This window comes from Hemibagrus wyckioides, linkage group LG17 (genome assembly GCF_019097595.1).
Source record: "Hemibagrus wyckioides isolate EC202008001 linkage group LG17, SWU_Hwy_1.0, whole genome shotgun sequence".
Lineage (NCBI taxonomy): Eukaryota > Metazoa > Chordata > Actinopteri > Siluriformes > Bagridae > Hemibagrus > Hemibagrus wyckioides.
The window spans coordinates 23,493,793-23,519,206 of NC_080726.1; the positions used below are offsets into that span (position 1 = coordinate 23,493,793).

The 25,414-nt window shown below is 36.1% G+C and overlaps 2 protein-coding genes and 1 long non-coding RNA gene across 4 annotated transcripts; 1 reads left to right on the forward strand and 2 right to left on the reverse strand.

Moving 5' to 3' along the window:
- Positions 1–4,214: 4,214 nt before the first annotated feature.
- On the reverse strand, positions 4,215–9,056 carry linc.pou2af1 (lnc RNA pou2af1). 2 transcript variants are annotated; one of them, XM_058412855.1, is made up of 5 exons: positions 8,916–9,056; positions 7,011–7,102; positions 6,605–6,653; positions 5,698–5,930; positions 4,215–4,848 (listed from the first exon to the last, which is right to left on the reverse strand). In XM_058412855.1, the coding sequence occupies exons 1-5, from the start codon at positions 8,920–8,922 to the stop codon at positions 4,513–4,515; spliced, it is 717 nt and encodes a 238-aa protein (XP_058268838.1). In that variant the 5' UTR covers positions 8,923–9,056; the 3' UTR covers positions 4,215–4,512. The 2 variants fall into 2 exon arrangements, with proteins under 2 accessions (XP_058268838.1, XP_058268840.1); XM_058412857.1 differs by lacking the exon at positions 8,916–9,056 and adding an exon at positions 7,297–7,318.
- On the forward strand, positions 6,038–9,000 carry LOC131367524 (uncharacterized). The gene is made up of 3 exons (XR_009206945.1): positions 6,038–6,151; positions 7,572–7,711; positions 8,863–9,000. It is a non-coding gene; the product is annotated as an uncharacterized LOC131367524 (long non-coding RNA).
- A 2,418-nt stretch (positions 9,057–11,474) lies between the features above and the next one.
- Positions 11,475–20,987, reverse strand: si:ch211-213d14.1 (POU class 2 homeobox associating-factor 2). The gene is made up of 5 exons (XM_058412933.1): positions 20,813–20,987; positions 19,552–19,652; positions 13,767–13,803; positions 12,883–13,184; positions 11,475–12,425 (listed from the first exon to the last, which is right to left on the reverse strand). Exons 1-5 carry the CDS (start codon positions 20,820–20,822, stop codon positions 12,066–12,068), a joined length of 810 nt encoding a protein of 269 aa, XP_058268916.1. The 5' UTR covers positions 20,823–20,987; the 3' UTR covers positions 11,475–12,065.
- Positions 20,988–25,414: the final 4,427 nt, after the last annotated feature.

The window sequence follows — 25,414 nt, forward strand, 5'->3', positions numbered from 1 at the left end:
TATTTTTCGCTGTTATAGAGTGATGATAGGGATGTAACTCCACATGCTTACTGTTTATCTCTTGAATCATGACACATTTTTCACAGTTATTATTAACCAGAAATTTCCAAACAGGTTAAAAGCCCTTATTCACTCTTATTTGTTCTTTTTATTAACCCTGAAACCCAGTGTGAGTACAATACATTGCCGAAAGTCATGACAAATTGTCAGTTGTGCCTTGGCTACATACCTCAAATCTAACGTCTAGCATTTCTTATGACTTCAACTCTACACAGTTTACCGAATTTCTCTCAGCTGTTGCTTGAGGCCACCAGATGACAATAATAAATTGGGTCGACTTATTTATGGGGGGTTAACATAACACATCAGGGTGTATATGTGGGCCTCCTTGCTCATACATGCTTTTTTCAGGTCAGTCTCTTAATGGTGGCTGGACATAATTTGCTACCTGTTGCCTTCAACTCCTTTACAAGTTCTTTTGTTGTTGTTTTGGAATACAGTTGAACCTTTCGGACTAGAGTTCATCCATCGGTGGGATTTAATATTTGTGCCTTTTTCCTGAACAATGCAACATCTGTGTGGTCCTAAAATGTTTATATTTGCATACAGTTGTTTGTACAGATGCCCATGGTACCTTCAGTTGATTGCACATTGCTCCTGTGGAGGAAACTGTCCTGAGTCCTGGAGGTCCACTTTCTTTTTTGAGGTCTTGGCTAGGCTGCTTGGATTTTTCCATAGGCTCTAAAGGTAAGGCCTTTTACAGCCACAGGTGTGTGTTCTTTAACTCCGAATTGTGGTGATTGGCCACACAGAAGCACCTAAAAGACGAAGCAATTTCTGGAACCTTCCATACTGTTTAATGAGACAGTCAACTGTATGTATGTGTATGAAAACGTTTGACCCACTGTAATTCCGATATGCTGAATTCAAGTCTCATATCAATTATTTAAAATAAAAAAAAACCTTTTATGTAATAAGTAGATATCCTAATTGACTTGCCAATTTGTATATTAACATAAAATGTATGAAAAACTGATGAATGTTGACCAAGTTCGGGTTTGTTGTACTCTCAAGTGTTAGAAAGCACTTAGTACCAAGTTACTATTACTCTACAAACACCATTACATATCACTTTTGTTCAGGCAGGTTTCAATATCCTTATAAGACAAAGTGCTTAACATTACGAACCATTCAGGAAATACTCACCAATTTAGCAACTACATCAGACAAATGGGTCTGGCTCACTGCCATTAATTTGATATAGCTGTGTATGCAGGATGTAGAGAAAACCCTAAGGGCACTGAATATGTTGATTCTGCTGTTTCATTTCACCAGTAATATTTGGTGTAGCCCAAAGAGGATAGTGTTATTTTGAACACTTCCATGTGAAGCATTAACGCTTTTAGGTCCATGCATGTGGGCTGAAACTGTGATACTTGTTGCTAAAACACTGCTTTTGTTTTGGATGCATGTGTTGGGGAATCCTCCTTGATTTTTTTTTTCTGGCAGATGCAATCAGGTTGTAGGCAAAAACATTTTGCTATCAACCTTTACAAGCACAAGGACCATGAATTAGATCAAATAAATGATAAAATGTTACTTAAGCCAACTTTTTTAATCATGTTATTGAGATTTGATTTGCTCATGCTATGAGTAGGTATACAATATATACAAATAAAGTCTAATCTAATTGGGGATGGAAATAAAAGCCAAAATCTGAATTTTGAAATATACCAATATCAGATATGTCATATAAGTGGTTCTCAGTTTTAACAAGAGGGCTAAGCCATGTTTCACATATATAAATACCCAACTCAACATTTTGTATATTACTATCTCAAATTGTATGAAACATTACTCAAGTACACAAACACAATCAGTCGTGTATCTGTTACAGCGGTGTTCAGCTCTATAAAACTATTAGGTAATAAACTTTATGTCCTTGGCTTAAGTCTCGGATCTTAAGTCTATACAAAGCACTGATGGTAATAAACAGTGCTGTTTAGAATGTAGTCGAAATCAAGGTAAGGCAAGAATTTAATGACCATGGGCAGGTGTGTGGTGCTTGTAAATCATGTTGAATCGACACGAAAGGTAACACGAAATCAATTTTTACTTTGTATAAGTGAACATTTTTAAAACATTTAACAGGTATTCACTTGGAGCTTGTGATTAACAGGCTTCACAGAGGATGGGGATTCCCTGAACAGAACAGTGACAGGAAAGAAATTAATTTCTTTCCCATGAAACACTTTAATTCAGCATATGTGGTGTTGTTTAATGAATAAACATATGATTTAATTAAAAAGCAAACAAGTTAAATTATGATATTGAGTCAGTAAAAATGATATATTATTTAAAAAAAAAACTATAAATAAGATTATGAAGTAATGTGACTTATTTATTTATTTATTTATTCATCTGTGTAGGCTATCTATTAATTACTTTAGGCATACATGATCATTTTCACTGTTTTGCCAACCTCCTTTGGACACAAGCCATAGCTGTACTGGCTAAGTTCCTTGAGGCTAAGAAACTCCTAATCTTCTCCTAAAACCCGCTGATGATGGGAGTTTCCATCATTCCTGCACCTCATTTTTTTTTCATCAGTGTGATTAATCTAGGTAGCATCACATGACAGCTATGGCCACACCTCTTACTGACTTCACTACTTTTGTGTCCTGCCGCTGGCAAAACATCAACAGGTACAGCCCTGTCTATTTTTCTTGTCCTGTTTCTAATGCTGCAGTAAATAAAAAAAAGGGAACTGTGTGAACTCGCATGGCTATCCGCATGGAATAAACGTAGTTTTTAGGTTGTGCCCTGCTCTCACTTATCATTTATATCGTTTGTGTTGGTAGAATACAACCACAGTGTTTTAGTTATGTTTACAGCTGGTCCACTTTTCAAAATGCATGTATCTAAAATCAATCCCTATTGGCCCAAATTTCTTCATTTAAAATAACAAGGAAAAATCAGCTCCATCAGGACAGCCAGCTAAACCAGCACTAACAGTAAGCTTGGAATAACATGGATCTTGTTCATGAGCTTAACATGAAACACCACAGAGGTAACATTTAACTTGGACATTTTGCTGAGTATGCAATTCCAGGTGCATCTGTGAGCCACTATCAGCAATCAGATCTATTTCTTGGAGATACGGGGCCTCTGGCTGAATGACAGAAGCAGCAGAAGTGTGGATGGATGAGGATTTCAACACCTGATCCTTAAAAAGGGAATTTCCACTAAGGTGCAGCAGAATCGTGGCACATGAAACACACCCACTTGTTTGTGAAACATTGGCTTTCAATGGAGTTAATATGTACACACTGTTCAGTGACCCATTCAGTGATTACGCTGAAACATACTGAAGCACCAGGACCGGTGTAATGAGACGGCTTCATATCAACTAAGGGGATGAATGTTTCTTATTAAAGCATATCTCAAGTAACAGACAAAGAACATTTGCATTTTGAGAAATAGGGTTTGTTTTCATAGCTACAATATGAGACAACTGTGTCTGTGATTTTTCACATTCAGACTTGATCATTGTTTTGTGTGGGATAGCTTACATGAAATCATATCCCGAGATAAAGCTTGTTTTCATTTCACACTGACACTCTAAACATTAAAAAAATATTCTGGATTCAAGCAGATAGAGCTTTTGGGGCATCTGTTATTTCATAGATCATATTCATCCATTCATTCATTCATAGGAAGCACAGTATTACATTATTCATCATATCAGCTCTGCATATTAAGCCACTTTTTCAATGGCTGTTCATACACTTTAAAAAATAGCTTCCTTTTGGCTTCATTAAAAGGTTTCTGCTTTCTAAAAAAGATTGTATTTTGAACATTTTCCAAATAGTTAACGCCCACTTCCTACTGTTCCTTCCTAAGATCCTTAATGGTTCTCCTAGAAATTATAAAGCAAAGAGAACTTTAAGATGCTGTAGATGATACCTCCATTAGACTGCTGAGATCAGTGACTGCTTTCGGTCAGAAAGATGTTAGGGTTCAAACAAACAAACAAACAAACAAACAAACAAACAAACAAACAAACAAACAAATAAATAAATAAATAAATAAATAAATAAATATTTTTTTTCTTTTCTGAATGCTATTTACGCATGCTCAGGTACATCTCTCTCTCGTTTGTTTTCCTATTTTGTGTGAAAAAACGGTGGAAGAAGAAAAAAAACATCAAGGAATTACGAAAAATAGTATTTTATTGAAAAAGAAAAAAAGAAAAAAATAATAATAATAAATGAACAATTTGTTCGTCATCGATACTGACCAGCGTTTCAACAAAGTTTCCATAAAACTGATAATGTAACTTTGAACCTGTAATAGGTTACGACAATACCAAAACCAAGCATGACCATTTTTTATGTTTTTTAGACGATTTCTGAAAATTTTCAAAACAATCAGCAGAACAAAATAAAAATAAAAATAAAATATTGAAATGCTTTCTGGCGCTGTACAAACAATGCTTAAGACAAAGTGCTCTTATAAGTAACACAGCTGTGAGCTGGAGGAATCTCTTCTACAGTAAGCTTCATCTCCCAGGGATTGGTAAAAACAGTCTGAGGGGCTGTAGTGAGGAGACGTGTAGTCTGCGGCCATGGTGCCATCCTGCAGACTGGGCCAGTGCGACAGGCAAAAGCAGTGCTGTACGGTGCAATGCTGGTAGTGGTAGTTTTCTGAAGTAAAGCTGGAGCTCATGTCCATGCGTGTCGGTGAGTTGTAGCATGAGGAAGACGAGGAGTGAGACTCAGGTGGAGTGTAGCTGTTATAATCGCCCGGACTGGGAAGGCTGAGCGAGTGTGTTGGAGAACTGGATTCCTGGAAGAAAAGGAAACGTTACACCGTTAGACGTTATCTAAACACACAGCAAGAAAGAAAAAATATCACATAACACTTAATTAACACCTACAACTTAAAAAACAAACAAACACCTAGAGTGTTAAAATAACACCTGTAATGTATTGTAATGTAACAGTGCTGCAGTAACGCCTACAGTGCTGTAACGTGGAATTATAATTATTACACTGTTTATTTTGTACTCCATGGTGCTGACTAAACACCCTTAGTATTGAATTAACCCTTAACACGGTCAAATTCCTATACTAATACACCTTGTAATTCAGTTTTTGGAAACGAACTTTTGGAAAGTGCCTACACTATTTATTTCTGCTGAATGAACTCTTCATGATGTATATTATACAACTACAGTGTTTAACTGAACTATCAAAGACTGCTGGATAATTTCCTACAAAGATTCATTTTACCCTTACAGTATCCAGTGTGTCCATTTTGTCCAATTTATGGATTTATGGGCTATTTTCATTTAGCTTTTTGTTTTTTTTTTCTTCTTCTTTTGGTAAAGAAAAACCTTAATAGTTCCAATTTGTTCCAAATTTGTGTTCTTTGTTGGACTGTTTCACCAACAACAACAAAAAACTTAAATAAAGACTTAGTAACCGAAAGAAATTAGATTATCAAGTAAAAGATATATATCCCTATATATAGCTCTATAATTATATATTTTAGCTTGTATTGATTTTTTTTTCTATGCTAATATATATTTATTTAAAAAAATGCGAATCCATGCTGCCTTAAACGAGTCAAGCCGGGCAGCAGAAACTTAAATGAAACATGGCTTTGGTTAGCAGGTGTAGAAATAATACATACTAAGCTGTTAGTGTAATAGTCCGTGCATGAAGGGAAGTATCCGTGCGGCCACTGCGCAGGGGCAGTCGCACACACCGCTGCGCTGGAGCTGAAGTTCTCTGCAGGGATCATGTTCATCAGCAGCTGATCATCAAACATGTCCTCCATGACCATATGCACATTTTCTGCAAACTGTCGAGGCTGGAAATAAGCATCCTGTGCCGAGTTCCCACAGAGAACATCGAGATGACCCGCTGGAAAAGATGGAGAACAAAAAAATACTACATAAGCACAGCAGGGTATTTAAATTGGGCATGTAAAGACTTGAGATGATGTCACGAGAGGAACAGCCAACAGCTAAATCACATTTGAATAGAAGTTTATAAAAGGAGTCCTTACACATTTTAAGGAATCTTGGTGTCTTTTTTTCCCCAACTGTTCTGCATGACGGTGGAATGGTTTCATTTTGGACTTAGTAAGTGGGAATAAGGTTTTGCTATTGATTTGTGATCAACATCTATCGAAATAGATAAAGAAGGCTTGCTTTGAGGGGAGTTGCATCCTAAGGCTGGTTCATTAATGTCGCTGCTTTTTTTTTATATATATATATATATTTATTCTGTGCAGCTGAAGACTACCATCATTAACCAAAAGACAGAGCCGGTGTGTGACTTAATGCAGAGACATTGCATCTATCCGTGCCATTTATTCACTGTAACTGAAATGAACTTAATAGTTATGGTTTCATCTGGGATTTTAATGATTAATGGATGCTCAATATTCCCTCAGTAGCCAAAGTTTTTTGGTGCTTGGTGGGGTTGTTTTCCCAGGCAAGGATGTTATTTTGGATGCTCAGGCTGCTTTATTATTACGATGTGTTCTCTTTGGTTAGTCTGTGTTGTAACAGAAGACACACTGATGAACCTACCAGTCACTGGTGTAGAACAGACGTCGTGAGTCGTGACAGCTTGTGTTTTCTTTGGTTGCGAGGGAGGAGGTGGGACGGGGTGGAGAGAGAGAGAGAGAGAGAGAGAGAGAGAGAGAGAGAGAGAGATTAGCACTCAGTATTTAATCTCTGTGGTTTTAACATGCTTTATGCCTATCCAGTGTAAATATATACTGCCAATGTTTGCTCACTCATCAGCCATCCACATAATGTACAAGAGCAGGTGTGGCCATGTCGTGGCCAGCTTTGTAACAGTTAGTTTCTGATTCATTCTAGCTACTGATTAAACACCAATCCCCTGACTCTGATTCGCATGAGACATCTTGTATGCTGTTACATGATTTGTGCTGTAAAGAAAAAAAGGAAAAAGAAAAACAACACGTCTTACTCTCGATTCAGCTGCCTGAAGTGCCCTGCGCTTCTGAAGCAACTCCTTGACTGTGGTTTTCACCCGCACACCCTGGTACACTTTAGGTTTGTCTGGGGATGAAGAGAAAAACACAAATCACTCAAGTGTCCTGAATGCCATGAATACATATTACACAGTTATTTATTTATTTATTTATTTATTTATTTATTTATTTATAATTTGCCCCACTTTTCTTTCATTTTTTCCTCTTTTTTTATACTCCTCCTTTGATACATTTTTTTTTAAAGTAAAGTATCTACCTAACCTTTCATATAGAAGCCTGTTTACATAGTGCAGCAGTCACTCAATAGTTCTTTGTAAGCAGAGGCGCCAGGTAATGGTTTTAAACGCTGCGCATTACAATAGGCGCACGCGCAGACACGCAGAGATATTTTGTAATAAATCTGATTTTTTTTTTTTTTAACTAATGCATTTTCATTTGATAAGAGTCTAAACCATAGTTTTATGCACAAAAAAAGTTGTTAAAAAAAAAAAAAGTCAGCATTTCCGAAACTAACTCCAGCACCCTGCTGTGACTAGTGGTGCAAAGTTGGTATGCAGGCATGTTAAGTGCAGGGGAAAAAAAGCACCGCACCCACCCAGGAACATACAACTAAATCCTGCATGTGATCTGGAGGGAGAGAGAAATCTCGTAGAATCTTATCAAAAACTACTCTACGGTAAGTTGCATAAGTTATATACATCTATGTGATGGGTTAAATAAAAATGCGCGTGAAAATCAGCAGGGTAATGGGCAAACCTTGGTAAAAGTCTGTGAAACGAAGCTCTTTGTGTTCGGTCGCTACTTTGTGGCTAAAAATGGTGTGTGTGTTGATTTAGACTGCTTGCTACAGAAATGCAAGATAATCGATCAATCTCGTTTAATTGCGAGCAGGATGCTTAGTTTGAAGCGCGAGATTAATAAATGCACTGACTCCGACCTGTGTAGGCTAAATAGAAAAATTCTTAAACGGCACGTGGAATTCAGTAGAAAATTAAAAAAAAAAAAAAAAAAAGCTTGTATAAGCACACAGCCGATCTAAACAGCATTAAGTCAGGATTTTTTTTCTTTTTTAATTGGCCATGTAGCTGATATTCGGTCAGTGGGCGTCTTCTTGAAATCTTTAAAATATGTCTAAAAGTTTCAGACAAGGTGGGAAAAAAAGGCTAAGATTAAAAACAACGCCACGCCATGGCGGAGCTGATAGAGGCAGCAGAGGTGAAACTGGCACTGATGCTGATAAGATTGCGACAGGTTCGGCGCACACTCACACTTACTCTCATATAACTATTCATATGACTTATACCGACACCTCAAATCGTTTTGGAGTTGGAAAAATATTCAGATTAGTCTGCGCTGAGTTAGCAGATTAAAAAAAAAACTCTGGCCTTTATTCAAAGGAGAGACAGAAAAAACCCTTGGGCAAGATACATATTTAACACGCTAAATCAAATATCATATTAAAACGAGTAGCCTGTTACATCCAGGTGAAATCATAAATGCGCCCAATAATTCGAAATACAGAAAGAGGAGAGGTGTGTGAAACTTCTATGAAAACATCCATATGAACACAACACGTGGTCTGCTTACTGTAAAAAAAAAATAATAATAATAAATTAAAGTGCATTAAAGCTATTCCCTAACACAGGAACAAAAATGCTTTCCCAAGTAAATTTTAAAAAATAAAAAAATATTGCCACACTGCAGGTCAGAGAATGAATGAGCTTGTTGGTCAGATGCATGCTGTACCTTTTTTGACCCGTTTGAATTGAATTATTTAATGAAAGCTCAGTTTTTTAATCCATCTGCCTTTTGCATGTGTTTTTACAGGTCCCATAGGAAAAAGAATAAAACGAGAAGAAAGAAGAAGAAGATTGACTCACCAGACATTATTGGCGTGAAGAGGAGCAGGACCCAGTGAAACACCCCAAGCGCCTGTTCTTGGCTCTATTATATGGGCAAGAACGAAATATTGCTAAAATTGCCACAAAATCTCAATTCATCACCCTCAGAACACTCTCACTATATACAATTATGCAGTAATATAGCCAGGGAAGCATTAGTTTGAGTTTTTCTGCCCTCATCCCTACTATTTAAAGTCCCAAGAACTCAATGATTTGACAATGATTTGATTGCGCGATACTTTCAATTTGAATATTCAAAGACTTCGCAAAAATACTTATATCTTCGCGATATTCGCCATCAGAGCGCATGTAAGAGTACCCCCTTTAATAGAATATTGCATCATTTCACACTTTGACTCAAAAATAAAAATATATTTTTGACATTTTATCACCCTTTTGATATTGATGCCAAGAGGCTGGCTGTGGGGCTCTCTTTGCACTTTACAATGTCATTTAGCGAATAGTTTTCATTTCAAACATCACACAACACCATAAATATATCCCAGAGTGCATAAATATATAAATAAATATGAAATAACATGTTCTGTGGCTTGACTGTAAACCATTTTTCCAGAAATGTAGACATGGTGGGCGTGGCATATAGTGGCAGCCATTTTGACCATCAGAGCATGGGGAGCTTGTGCTCTCTGACACACACCTCACACATGTTCACAGTTCTGTAATGAATATTAGTTTTGCTATGATCATATGGAACTTGAATGTTAGATAAATGAAGAATTTTAGATGAATTTGCCCTGAAAGAATTGTATTTGTTGTAATCTTTATTCCTTATCTCAAATATAAAAAAAAAAATAATAGTAATAATCAAATGCTGTTATTACAATACTGATAATATGACAGGTTTTATACATTATTTATATTTTACATACTGTATAATTTTAAAACAAAAGAACGTTTAACAAATAAATATGGTTAAAGATCGTCCTAGTATTTTTCATTTATTTATTTATTTATTCTCGTTTTTCTGCTGATGGAAGTCTATTAGAGTCTGCTTACCATATGAACCCTAGTATCTAATATTAATATTATTCCATTAATGACCTATTAACAAAATATTCTAATACAGGACCAAACTTGTCAATCGTCTGCAAAATTGTAAAAAATAATAATAATATGTTAACTTTTAAGGTGTAATAGATGTGTGTTTTTTGTTTGGCGTTTATAATTTTATTATATTGATATTTTCTTATTATTTCTGAGCAGTACCTCCATCCAGTCTTTCAGCGTGGTTTATCCTAAGGCATTAGATGCCAGGTATTTGCGCATCATGTGTCTTATGTTTTGTGCACATGATCCGCGCATATATATATATATATATATATATATATATATATATATATATATATATATATATATATATATATATATATATATATATATATATATGTATGTACATAATTATTATTTTATCTTTATATTTTTGGCTTCTTTTTTTTTCTTGTGGCATTTCTCAGTAAGCTTGTGTTTAAAAGATATTACTACTACCTACCTGAAATGTTTAATAATGCCCGTGAGCGTGCATAAATATTTTAATATATATTTAATATTTCAAAATTCAACATAATATTTATTATTTTCTTTAGTTTTTTTGTGAGTATGGAAGCTTTCCCTAGTCGGAATAGGTTCTTCACTCCTATCGCCACCACGTGGTTCGAATTATGATCAGCAGGTCAGGAGCAGGACAAAGAACATAGACACTACAGCATAAACGTGACTACAGAGCAAAGTGGCCTTTACTGCTGGGATAGTTATGATGTTTTTTATTTCGTGATTATTTCTGAAAGATATTTAGAAGTGTCTTCATGAACTTATCTAAACCCTTGTGCATTATTTTACGAAGAACATGGTCACTAAAGCATGATAACAGAGCAAAGTGGCCTTTACTGCTCAGCTAGTTTGTTTGTTTGTTTGTTTTTGTGATTATTCTTGAAAGACATTTCGAAGTATCTTCATGAACCTACCTAAAACCTTGTGTGTTATTTTCCATATATATCGTTTAATTGAACTAATATTACTTCAGTAAATCAACATTATAGTGCTAACCTTTCAGTAAACTTAAGTATTCAGATATGAAGTAGTATATTAAAGACACTGACAGGTCTATTAGTTATCCCAAATTCATGTACAAAGCCTAATGACTTTTATCTAGCTTTTTAAACTAAAACAGTTGTAATGATATTTTGTGCAAATTGTTAGAATTTAGGAAGAATGCATTAACCATGAAGTCAGTACAAAAATTCAGCCATGCATTTTACACAGAAGTAAAAAAAAATCAGATATTCTATAAATTCATATTTGCCCTATATGTAATTCAGTAGTCTTGATACTCCTGGTTGCCTTTTACCAAACCTGTTCAAAACTTAGACACTCCACTGATTTGTTTATGTGCTTTGTTTCCAGCAAAATATTCCAGCATTTTCTATCTAATCTATTAAACACTAGCAAAGTAGCCTAAAGTGAGTCCTGTCTAAAAATGATAGCAATCAGACTAACCAAAAGTTCAAGAAAAAACACATGTTCAGTTTCAGTTTCCGGTTTCAGTTTATTAAACACAAAGCCATCGTTGTCATGACATCACAAACTCCTTTTGAAAGTAGACTGATATAAAATCATTTATATTTTTGTAAGCATACAAGCAAACATTACAATACAATAAAACATGAAACGTACAATAAACAGCGCCTCACTTTACGGAGCAGGTTCCACGAGTTTCATTTTTTTTCTGCTTTAAAAAGACACATTACAGTAGTGTCTACTCCTTTCGATAATAGATTAGCAACATATCAGTCAATATATCTATATAATATTATATTAAACGCAATTTAAAAAAGAAAAAGATAAAGGAATGCCCAGTGTCTCTCCTCTATTCAGCGTCATCTTATTAAGACGTCTTGTCCTCTTGCTAAAGAGTTTGGTTTTTGTTGAGTAGAAATGCTTTAATATCCAATAGTGTTATTGAAGTGTGTTCAAGTCTAAGCACTTTTATTTGAACCGATCCACCAAAAATAAGTTTTTAACTCCTGATGTCTTAAAAGTTGGAGTGGACTGTCCTTTTGTTCCTTCTATGTACACCAAGCATTGCCATGTTTGCAATTCAAATGCTCTGCATCAGAAAGTCCTCCTTATTTCACAGTGTGACCAGGCTCCAGTGGCATCTTCTTTGACCCATGGCAACATGTCATTCAGGGCAGATGGGGCATTTTCGGTGTCCTCTGTGGACAGGGCTGGAAGTTTGGCTACATGTTCACTATACGTTGGGCACGGGAAGCTGGAAGGCAGCTGGAAGGAAGAGTGATATGGAACATCATCCAGGGTGTGCAGGGAATAAAACTGCGATGAGCCCATGCTGGAGCTCCTGGAGGACGAGCGGTACTGGCTGGGGCTGGACGGCTCCACGGTTGCCGGAGCCAAACCGTTCCCACACAACCCCTCCGCAGGCTCCATCCCGGCCTGCTCCCAGGAATCCCTCTGCGCACACAAACACAAACATGACCCAGATTCCTGGCTGTGTGTTAATCTACAGATGGGCGATGATCTTATCAGAGATGAACAGTGACAGTTTAGCCTGTGGTACAAGGCTGATAACATATCTTTGTTTTAAAGAGCCTGTGAGCATTAAAGGTTGTTTTACACAGAATTAAAGTGTGTATAAATAAAAAAGAAATTAGAAATATATTTCCACTACCGTGGTTCCTGGTCTTGGATAAACAACATTTTGTTCTAAAGTATAGAAGATATTTAGAGGAATGACAGTAAAAACACACGACTAATTTTTAGTAAATTATTATTATTTTTATTATTAGATTTTTATAGTTAAAAGGAGTTTTGTTGTACAAATCTCTGCCATGATCATTATTTTAAAATTCACCATTCGTTGCTACAGTTTAGAGCAATAGGAAGATCCACACCTCACTAATTGCCTTACCAGCATAAAGTGAGAGGCATCTCCAGGAAAAGGGGGAAGCCGAGTGGCCAAGGCCGAGGACGAGAAGAGAGAACTTCCTCCCCCAGTGTGAGCAGCACTGCGATAGTCACTAAAGGTCTCTGGGTAGTAACTATCTATCAGGGATGAGTAGGTAGGCATGGGGGTCGTGTCACAGGAGAAGGACTTTGCTGTCAGTGCTGAAGAGTAAATGTCTGTCGAGAACTGCTTGCTTGAAGAGCAAAACTCAGCATCAGGAAAGATTGGTCTTCTCATGCTGTAGTATCCTGGCAGGGAATGGGAACCTAAACATAATGGGAATAAACATGAGTCCTGAACCTTGTGTGAACCTGAAATGCCTGTCACAAATGAGCAAATACAGAGGAAAGATTAGAAAAATAATGGCATTCACTTGATTGTAAATACCGAGAACTCGCTTGGTTCTACTGTACTGCTTTGCATGTTGCATGTTGTAGGTAGTGAGTGACTGTGAAGACCTTATACTTCACATTCAGTATATCTCACATAATCTCTCTCTCTAGGTACAGTTCAAAATCTGATAACACTGTAGTTTTCAATCATGTTATTTTTCACATTAGCCAAGAGACAAATATTTGTTTGGATGATGTCAAGACAAAATTCTTTCTTAGTTATGTTGTGTTCTTCATTAGTATGATAAAACTAGGTTGTAAAGTCAGTAAATAAATGTACATTCAAATTATAAGCATGCATTTTTGTTCAACTCATTCTATGCTTGACGTTGTAAACATTCTAAACATAAGGATGAAGAGATCATGTTGTAAAATAGCTTTGGAAAACAGCTGTGGTGTTTAAGAAAAACATGGGGATTTTACTTAAATGGTTAAAAAAGAAAAGTAGAACCTCACCTGCCATTTGGACGAGCGGGCTCTGAGTGGACACCGCCTAAAAACAGAGAAGAAGTAGTGAGATCTCAAAGGTATTGTTTTATTTAAATAGTATGCCAAATGTATATGCCTAGATATGCACATACTGTACGTATCTTTATACATAAAGTGAAATATACAGTATATTTATAGAGTGAAATATTCCTGTAAGGAAAAAGACTTAGAGACTAGGGACTAAATTTACAGTAGATGCTGTAGTTATGAATACTCTTCGGCTAATTATTGTAGAAGAGATAGTCTTGTCTTATGGTTTAGGATATTGTGTGTGTGTGGTGCATGATTTGTTTGGTTTTTGCACAATTTTCAATGCCTACAGTCGCTTTAGTTTAGAATAGAGGCATTTTCTTTTTTACCCAGTTATTGTTGTTGGTGTGCTTTGGGTGGAGCAGTCTGCTACATTTGAATAAGACTAAGTCTGAATGGTGGTTTTCATCGCTATTATCATTTCACATGTCGGTAAAGTGAAATAATTGAACTTGTCCATTAGTTGATTTTCCTTCTTACTTGGCACACTTTTCGACAATGTTTAGTTTCTAGTATGTAAGTGATATAGTTTGTAAAATTTGGATGCCATTTTCAATTTAAATTGATAAATTAGACCAGAAAATACATTTTGCTTGAATAAATAAATAAATCAGCACTGCCTATATATATACTGTATACTGCAAATTGACCACAAAACATATTATAAGGATAAGAATAAAAACAGAGCAGAAGACTATTATTACTATTATAATGACCGGCACTTGCTGCTGTGTCTTTTCCTTAAACACATAAAATCAACCTACTATACATTAAAGATATTTTCTATTTATATACTAAATGTCACATTTCACAGCTCTCATTTATTCACATACACACGCACATTTTTATATCGGTTTTGTTATACAGCCTGTGATGTAAAGGTTATTATAGGAGTAAACATATGAAGTCCACGTGGAAGTCATGTCAACATGTCAAAGCTGGATGCAGCAGCATGCAGACAAAACTGATACACTGGAGGTTCTCGATCATTTGCATATTACAAACATAAAAAAGAAAAAAATCGATATGAACGTAACTCTGGCTGGAGGGCAAGCAAATTTTGAGGCCAGGATTTGAATGTCATTTGCCCATCACAAGACTTCTCCATGTTGCCTATCTACAGCTCAGTGCATCTCTGAAGGCAGGGCATGAAAAAGAGGGTTGTTGTGTGAAGAGCCTTGTACCTAAAAGGAGCTTGTACCTGATGAGCTGGAAACAGAGAGCCGGCTGGATATATAGATATAGTTAGATGTAGTAATCATACATAGCATCACTCTGTGGTTTCATGCCATGCATTTTTTGCAGTCTATACCTTATACCATATAATATTGTGTTCTGGAGCACGTACTGAAAGGGAAACACTTTTACATAGAACCATTAGGAGCTCCCATAGAGAAACAACTAAAGAACTCTTTTAAAGGTACTAGATTTAACTTCTATCAGGTTACATTACAGGCACATTCACCAACATTTTGCCACTTTACCCTGTTGCACCTTAAATCTCTAAATCTGTATATATATATATATATATATATATATATATATATATATATATATATATATATATATATATATATATATATATATAGCTTAACATGAACCTTAAATAATGAGTCCATAAAAAAATGAGAAATGTAGAAATAGAAATAGCTTAATATGTTCTTTCTCATGTTTTCTCATGTAACTCAATTTATCATTTAATAGGGTTTGCACACACAAAAAAAAATAAAAAAACGAGTAAAAAATATAATAAATCACGTGACTGTTAAACCTCTCTAAACCACCCTGTGTTTACTTAGCCGAGGTTGTCCCTCCCCCACATATCCGCCCCAGCCTTCACAATACAGTTCATACAATCCAGTTTGATTGACAGGTGCTTGAGTTGTAAAGCAATAAGGCTTTATACAAAAACAGAACCTACTGCGGACTATTGGACATATGTCGCTATGTCCAGTAATACATGGATGAAGCACAGATCAGTGAGATTCATATCACCATGGCATTATTCTAAGTATCAACTGACTGCTGTTGAAACCAACCCCCATACGACTATCACTACATGCGGTTATTATCAATCACATGCATAGAGACCGCACACCGTATACATGAAATAAAGTGCAGTGTCGGTTTCATGGTTAGGCGGACACATCATACACACGACATATACGACGCACCGTATCCACGACTGAGCTGTTATCATTATAATAGGATTCAGGTGCAAGCCTAAAATTAAAATGTATGTTGGCCAAGCACCACTGACAGCTCATCAACAGGTAATGTGAGCCCAGGTAAAACTTTTAAAGGATCCCTGCACCTGCGCATGCTGTGTCAGTCATCACCCGAGGCCATTCGGAGTTACAGAGAGGTACAGAAACGAGCAGTGTGTATTTACAGCTCAAAGTGCCATCAGTATTACAGGATTTGTGTGTTCTGTGTGTGAGGTGAAGGATCATCCTGCTGACATAGTCCTGCCATGGAGACCACAACATACAACGTTCTTAAGAATACAAAACTTTCAAAACGTTTCTTTTCAACATACATTATGCGCGTGAGGTCTTCTCAGGGTTCCAGTACACTGCCTTACACTAAATATATCATTTTTACTTGAAAATTTATGTGTAAACCTGGACTTGCTGATGTTCGTCCAGGTTTAGAATCCATGTCCTAATTTGCCTGCGATTTCGGGTTTGCTCGTGTTAATGCTGACTGCAGTGAGATGCCTGTGTGGTTGTTTACAATAGATTGTCAGTAAAAGATACATTTTCCAGATTAAAAGATTAGTCTTCCACACGTCAGCTCGAGCTGTCCATTAGCCGACTGAGAAAGGTCTGTTCTGACGTTTCCATATATAAGGAGGCTAAATATATGAGAAAGCTTTGAGAAGATTTGATTGAGTAAGTTTGCAATCCAGTTTAGGTAGCTCATAGAGCATGCATCACACACACACACACACACATCTTGCAGCACAAATGTGTTAACAGCCAATATGACATACTAGTGTAGTGTGAGAGGAAAAAGGAGCCATGCAAATTTCTCTTTCCAAACACACCGGAGAGGTGAAGTGTACAGACAAAGTAACTATTTATTTGTATTATCATCATTTTTTGTATCATCATTTTTTGTATTATTATTATTAGTAGTAGTAGTAGTAGTAGTATTAACTGGAGCAGAGCTTTCTATACTTGACTCATTTTGCTACGTCTCACATGGATACGCTAAAGATTTGCATCTTCCCCGAAACACGTTACGTCCAAGCCTCACCCTCGTTCAGCAGAAACTTGGAATGAGTCGACAACCAGCCACTGTAATCACAAACCTACCACGTGATTATCCTAGAGCTCTGACTCAAAATATTCACACCCAACAACAATAACACACTTAGTACTCTTAGCCTTTAATCTTCTACCACTGTACAATATGATGATTATTAATTCCAGATTATATTAATCGCTCAGAAGAGGAAGGATGTCTTGTTGATTCACGCTCAGTGAATCACCTCTGGTTTGCTCACCAGAGATCTAGAGATTCTGTGTAAAGCTGCTTTAATTCACAATGTCTATGAAAATAAAAGCCCTAAAGATTCTACCTCCAGTAGCACAGTAGCACTCAGTTCACACTTTGAACAGTTTGATATCATCTCATCGAACTTCATGCTGAAACTCTAACGATGAAGTTCCTGTTAAAACACTATTTTGCTATAATCTACACTTGGAGAAGAGAAATTATTTCTTATCACACTAGCCAGTGTCACTCAGAATAGGATGGTTTCCCTTCTGAGTCTTCTAAAGGATCTTCCTTTAGGAGTTCTCAGGGAGTTTTTCCTTGTCTCCTCTGACTTGCTAAAATTTAAATTTCCATTTTATATATGTAAAGATTTCTGTAAAGCTGTAAATTTGCTATATGAATAAAATTAAATTTTATTTAATTGATGGAGATTCTGCCAAGATTCTTTATATTTATATTAAGGTTTATTTTAACTCTAAGAATATATATATATATATTGCTGTCTTGAAGGGTTTACCTTAAAAGAACAAGTGTGACAGTCAAAAGTCTCCACATGATCTGCAGCAGATTTTACAATAAAGCTTTACAAAGTGTACCTGGGACTGCTCAGGACTTGTTCAGTTTAATGCTGTTTAGAAAAGAAAATGTATAATTAATATATTTCTAAAGAAATTTCTATTTTTGAAGGCACTTCTTTACATGTGCCTCAGACACTGTATTTCAAATAATAATAATAATAATAATAATAATAATAATAATAATAATAATAATAATAATAATAATAATAAAGTAATCTTTCTATAAATGCATAAAATAATAATTGGTCAATATAAAACCCATTACTCGAACATCTCATTTGTAGTGCATGGTTATGAAAGGCTTAGGCTCAAGCTCAGCGTGGATTATATTATAAGAGAGCCATCTATTTAACTCTTCTTCTGTTGCTATTATCCTCAGACAGCAAGTGTGGCAAGTGCCTCCCTTTACTGTGTGTCAAGTTTAGACCTGAAACATTGTTTACACCTGTAGACAGTCTGTCTCTCCTTTTTAGTAAAAAAGGCCCACAGACTTTACAAAAGCCAGCTGAAACGCCAACCACTTCTGTGTTGTCCTGGATTTGTTCAATTTAATCTTGTACAAAGATTTATTTTATGCATCATTTTATTTCTATGAGCACACTGTATATTCACAAATATTTGCAAACTACTTTGGTTTCTCTTTTTTTGTACAGGAGGCCTTAAAATGAAAATAATTCAATTTTAATCATTTTTATGTGATAGACAAATTAAATAAAAATAAAGTTATGGAGTTAAAGTTATGATCTTTAACACAAACAAAAAATATTTTACATTAAGGATTGCTGTTTTTTAAAAGCATTACATTTGCAAATAAAGATGCTGACATTTGTTTTACAAGCCACAATTTTGTGGGTTTAAACTTCTAAAAAAAAATGACTGGAGATATTTCTTCATGCCTATGCATGATGTGTGTGCTGCCGTGCCGTGCCATGCGTTGCTGTGCGCAAAGTAACCTGCTTTTTGTGTGTGTGTGTGTGTGTGTGTGTGCTTGTATTTCAGCTTTCTTTTCTTATACTGCGTGAATGAATCCAAAGTTAAGATGGCAATGCAAACAGAAGCGGCTCCAGCGAGAAACAATAGCGAGGACTTATCCATAAAAGGCTGGCGTTGCTGCAGCAGCAAGAAGTCTAAAAGCCTTATTCTAGTCTGTCTGGCGCAACAATGGCAGACTTGTCTGTGGTCTGCAGGAAGAACAATATTACTGGGCAGGTGTGCGAGACTTTGACTTTGCATAGGCAGACCACAGACCAAAACGGCAGCTTAACTTGCTGTGGCATGGTGTTCGTGACCATTTTCATTGTTGGTTATTGTTGCTGCCTTTATTGTGAAAGCACATGTGATTGCCCTGTTCCTTTTAGCTACTTATTGCTTATGTTTTGGTATTTGCTGATGGGCTTTACATTACCACACGGGACGGAGAAAGGGAGCCAGATTGAAAAAAGGCATATACCTAGGACCAAAGACTCAAGAATCATTAAAATACAACGATAATCCCGTGGACAAATAAAAGTGCAAAGCCATGCATAATGTTGCCAGATAGCCATACCAACTGTTTTAACTGACTGTTTGCATGCAATAAAGAAGAAAGTGCATGGGAACTGTGACACAGACTGAATTTCTTTATTAGATGTTGAACTTACAGTAAAACGTGGGCCACTGGTTTGCCGTGATCTCTTTTCAGCCAGCAGATCCTTGACAGTGTGCTTGACTCGGACTCCCTGATACACTCGCTTGGAATACTCTGTGAGAAAAGCAAAGACATCACAACATCACATCACACAAATGTCTTGACACTGTGAAATAAAAAGCTTCATTCTTCAAAGAAAAGGAAGTAGCGATAAGAAATCACACATCTGATTCCTTATCAGAAAATCAGTACTTTTATTTGCTTAAACTCATTCTGTCAGAATTAAAATGGTGCTATTCTGGCACCCAATATTTAAGAAATTTTGTATTCTGTACATTTGAATGAACAAACGTTCAAAAAAGATGTTTTTCTATTATTATTATTTTGATAAGTCCTGTTATACTCTGTATACTCTGCTTCCTAAACGTAGTCTCTGTAAAAATGCTGACAAAACTGAAACCCATTGTTCAGCGGTTTCTGTTCGGGAAATAATTTCTGTCGATGGTTCATGTGTGAATCACAGGCATGCTTTTGCTTGAGAGATTTCACAGGTAATGTGTACGTGTACTGTGCCCTCTAGGAGTTCATCTGTCACAAGTTTTGATCAGTCAGAAAAGCAGGCCTAGATTAAATCTAGCACTGTATAAGATCAGAGATACCTCGAAGGATGCATCTGAGACACATTTAAAAGTCAAAGACCAGCAGATCATCATGGTGGGATGAGTTACTTTCATTACAAATTTTGTTTTCCTATTGAATATTCTCACACTTTTTGTATTATCAATCATTTGGAATAACATTCCTGGGGAGCACATATCCGTGTAAACGGATGCCATATTTGCAATTTAAAATTGCTCTGAGATAGGAAATTGCATGCAAAAAGCATAGTAGTATTATGTAAAAGACCACAGATTTATGAATGAACTGCAGAGGGTATGATGAGTTTCAGTGCCTCCCCTGCGTCAAAGTGAGAAACTGGTTGAAGTTCAGTTCTCAGGTAAGCTAGGCACTGTTTTCTGAGCTGTAGGTTAGCTTTTTTTTTTCATCTTTGTTAACTTTAAAATGGCAGTCTAATGCTGTGAAATATTAAAAAGTACAATTGACAAGACATTTCAATACATAAGAATCACTTTCAGGACTACATATGGACCAATTGACAAAAACACTACAGCTATAAAGCTTTACACCGCATCAAAGCACAATATATTGACCTCCCAAGTTGAATTAAAGCCTTTAGATCGCTGACAAGCATTATTGTAGGTTATTTATCTTACCAGCTTCCATGTTGTAGATCAGGTTTGCTTGCGTTCAGAGTAATTGTTAGGCCAAGTCACTATTCCAGCAAAATGGCAGCGTCTACTTGAAAACTTGAACAGAATTTGATCATTGTACCATAGACATCAGATCTTAAGTCTAAATGTGACTTTTCCATCAAAGCTGAATGAGTAGGCAGCTTTTGAAATGACCATCGGCAATTTGTTTAAATGCAAATAAATGGCAGGACGTTTTTCCAGTATTTGCATCCATGTTCTAGATTAAAGAGGAGAGGACACTGGAAGCAAGGCAACATCACGGACAAATCCTACACAGCTGCCATTTTGCCATTTGTCGAGTATTTTGTAATTGTTTTATGAATTGGATTGACTGAGAGGATGTGTAGAAAGGAAACATGATCTACAGCAGTCTGAACATAGAACTAAACCCGGGGTAGTAAAAACAGAAACTTTTGGTTATTATAGAAATTATAAATATAAAACAAAATATGACTTACATGATTTTATTGTGCTGTTATGTCTATTTATGGTTGTTAGTAAGATTAAACTGTATGTTATAGACTGAATTTGAAAGTCTATTTGTTCACTGTGAATCTGTTCAATATAAGATAAAAATGTGGTTTAAGTACAAATTAATAAAATAAATAAATGGCCTGTCTCAGATGTCTACCTCTTTTCCCATATGCTTTATCTTTTCTAATAATATCACACTGCATGTAGAGTGCAGCTGAATGCTGGCTCATATTCAATTGGCACATACATCAGTTTAACGTACACATACAACTTGGCATAATGAGAACCATTACATGACTTCGCCCTTCATCCTGAAGCTAATGGGAAACAACATAAGAAACTTGTCTTGTTTCATTCATAAATCTAACCTGACGTTAGTAATATGCCTTGAGTCAAAAAGACATAGTTGAGTTTCCAAAAAAGGTTGTTCCTGTTTTAACTTGTTATCGCTTTAGGGTAAATTTCAGTTAGCATCTGTCCTCCTCTCGTGTGTCGAATCAACATATAATGGCTTGTGGCCAAATTATTGGATGTTAACATTTTTTTTTAATGTATTTATTTAATGAGGTATGTTCTGTTACAGAATGAGAGCTCCTATATTGTACACAGCGCTGTGCTGCCCCCTACTGGAGGAGCGTGGAGTAGCACTTTAAAAGTCACTCTGTCTAAAGAACTTCCTGTTTATAAATAAATAAATAAATAAATAAATAAATAAATAAATAAAAACCCTTAACATTGCGAAAACCACTCAAATAAATTCGTTTTTGTGACGATGGCTTGGATATTTTTTTTTAAGGACCATCTCACCATATTTATAAATGTATATTTAAATAAATATTTATAAAATACAGCATTAACAGCATTTAATCATATTTGTAGAGCTTTGTACAATCCATTTAGTCTAATAAAGTGCCTGTTGGGTGGGTCATGGACATACAGAGGTTAAGTGATCACAGGGAAAATAGCTAGTCCGGTCTCACAAGAGTTTGGAGAAGGCTCAGTAAAAGACAAATGATGAATTACACTAAGATCTCCTCCCCTTGTCTCACTCGTCTTGTTATCAATAGAGAACAGCCAGTACACATTCCACTCCTCCTTTTAGAGTGGAAATATTCCTCTAGCTAAGTACTTGGAATCGTGTTACACTCTCACTCCCTTCCTTTGCCTTGTTCTCCTGTCCACATCCAAAAAAGGGGCTCTTTCTGTAAAAATGTCACCAACTCGAAGACTGACGTCAATTCGAGACATAACTCAGTGCTCCAAGGAAAGCTGAGAGTGTATCTGAGGAATACATTCGTAAATGTATGAAAAATTGTATTTCATTACCACTGATATTTCTTACAGATGTTCTTTAATGTGTGGTGCTGAGGAGGCATTTCAGTTATATTATTCAGGTATATATATATATATATATATATATATATATATATATATATATATATATATATATATATATATATATATATATATATATATATATAAGCAGCTGTATATTAAAATGTGTGTGTGCTGTCTAGCCACATTTGTTCATTCATTCATTCATTGTTAACTCACATTTTTATCCTGTAGAAGTTTATTCAGGAACACTGGGCACACAGCCTATTCACACTTACTCACTGAGCTCTTACTCATCTAATAATCATGACTGTCATTACATCACTGAACTTGCTTAAGGGAATGTGGGATAAAGCTGATGTTAAACATGAATGAGTCTCAGCCCTGCCTCTACTGAGTCAGACTGTTATATAAGCAGAGGTTGTGAAGAATTTAGTCAGGGTTTATAGTTAGGAATGTTCCCACACTCAGCTCACAAATCTACAGAAGGATCATCCCACTCCAAATGGAGATTTCTACTCAGGAATCCTCACTGAAGTTCCACACTTAACTTACTTCATAGAGAAGAAATGCCATCCTTTTGGAGCCAGATGGTGCAGTTTGTTCCTCCTCCAACCCAGTTCATTGCAAAATTTATACCAAATAGAATGAACTAATGCAAGTTTATTTCGGTCTATATGAATAAAGTTGTACAAAAAGACAATGGTGCTAATACTGACCATCAAACCTCAGGATTAGGTGACAGGTGAAGTGAATAAGACTGATGATCTCCTCATCATGGTACCTGTTAGTGGGTGGGATATATTAGGCAGCAAGTCAACATTTTGTCCTCAAAGTTGATGTGTTAGAAGCAGGAAAAATGGACAAGTGTAAGGATTTGAGCGAGTTTGACGAAGGGCCAAATTGTGATGGCTAGACCCCTGGATCAGAGCATCTCCATAACTGCAGCTCTTGTGGGGTGTTCCCGGTCTGCAGTGGTCAGTATCTATCAAAAGTGGTCCAAGGAAGGAACAGTGGTGAACCAGCGACCAACAGACGAGCTACTGTTGCTCAAATTGCTGAAGAAGTTAATGCTGGTTCTAATAGAAAGGTGCCAGAATACACAGTGCATGACGGGTCAGGGCTGTTTTGGCAGCAAAAGGGGGACCAACACAATATTGGTCATAATGTTATGCCTGGTCAGTGTTTTTTGCATACTGAAACGGTTCATTATGAGGTAGACTCGATTCATCACTGATTAGATTCTGTCCTATTTTTATCTCATTGCCATGACTACCATGAGAGTCTGTACTGCTAAAACATTCTGTTTTGACAGGTTTGTGTCCAGTCCAAAAGTGGAAGATTCCGATTCAAAAAGAATTCAATTCAAAAACTTTTTGAAGCTTCAACAGAAGTATCCTTTTGACTTTTATCACTTTTTTAAGATTTAGTCTCATTAAAAAGTAGCCATAAGCTAAATTTACAGAATCAGTATTTTGTAAAATCATAATTATCACATAATGTCATAGTATTAGGTCTTTGAGGAAATTATGGCTATAGAGCGAGAGAGAGAGAGAGAGAGAGAGATTCTTATAATATATAAATGACAGAAACATAGGGAATATAAATTATATATACTTATATAGAATAATCATATACAGTTATGACAAAACTAACTAAATATCCGTTTAACTAGTAAATTCCCCAGTACCCTCACATGCAATAAATTACTGGCACTGCAATTTCCCAGGCTTCAGCCAGGGAAAAGGTAAATGTCACTGTTCCTCACAGTAAATGTCACAGTGTTCATTTTTCACTGAGGTACCTCAAACCCCAGAATGTATTGAAAGAAATAATGGAAAATTGCAGTGCGTAAAGCAGAACTTTATAAATGTCAGGCCTAAGCATTTAAGCACAGCATAACTCAGGAGGCTCCAGGTTCAGCTGATAATTAAGAGTGGCCCTGCTGTTTTAATAAGGCATGTTTCTCATTACTGCACTGTTCGCGGGACACCAGGCAAAACATGTATCTCTGTAGTGGAGGATGGACACAGGAACCGAGCTTATGTAACTAAACCCAGCAGCACTAAGTGAGAGATTTATATTCACACCAACAGAGAAAGCCTTTGTGTGTGAATTGAAGACAGTGACACAGTATTTCCTAGAAAAGCACATAATCTTAAATATTTGCTGTCATAGATTTGAAGTAAGGGAACACATAATGTAAAATTAAACAGTTAGATTATATAAGTAGTGTTGCAGATGCACCCCACTCAGGGCCAAATGTTTAGCCCACTGCAGGATGAATCACAGCTGCTTCTCAGCTATGTGTCTCCTCAGAGGCAGGATATTTTCCATGTCTTATTCTGCTAAAGCTACACATAGGCCTATATCGGTGTAGCTCTGTTTAACAAAGTTCAGCGAGAGAACTTGTGACAGTGCATAACAAATATTTAGAAAGCAGGGCAATCTAAGCCAAGAAAAGTTTCACTGTCTCTATCAGGCATGTGTCATGCTTCTGTTTTAACAAGCATTCAAATCCACACCAACTTTTCCAGCTCTCTCGAATGATAGATGCTTTGTGGATTTTCAGAGGCTGATTAAACTGTCATTGTAAAGACAGATACATGACATAATATCTTGAGTGTCAATGTTGTGTAAAATAAATCCATGATACAATGATTTGATTTTATAACAATGATATAAACATGAAACATAGGAAATAAACTCAATATAGACTCGTGCACTTATATATAATTTAAAAAAAAAAATTTT

Bases quoted from the DNA above. Each gene is read 5' to 3' on its own strand.
- si:ch211-213d14.1 (XM_058412933.1), bottom strand. The intron at 13,185-13,766 runs GTGAGGTTCTAC...CATTATGTTTAG, and splicing joins CCCGCTCGTCCAAATGGCAG to GTTCCCATTCCCTGCCAGGA. The intron at 12,426-12,882 runs GTAAGGCAATTA...TTGTGTGCGCAG, and splicing joins ATGCCTCTCACTTTATGCTG to AGGGATTCCTGGGAGCAGGC.
- linc.pou2af1 (XM_058412855.1), bottom strand. The intron at 6,654-7,010 runs GTAAGACGTGTT...TCGCAACCAAAG, and splicing joins TTCAGGCAGCTGAATCGAGA to AAAACACAAGCTGTCACGAC. The intron at 4,849-5,697 runs GTATGTATTATT...CTTTTCTTCCAG, and splicing joins ACTATTACACTAACAGCTTA to GAATCCAGTTCTCCAACACA.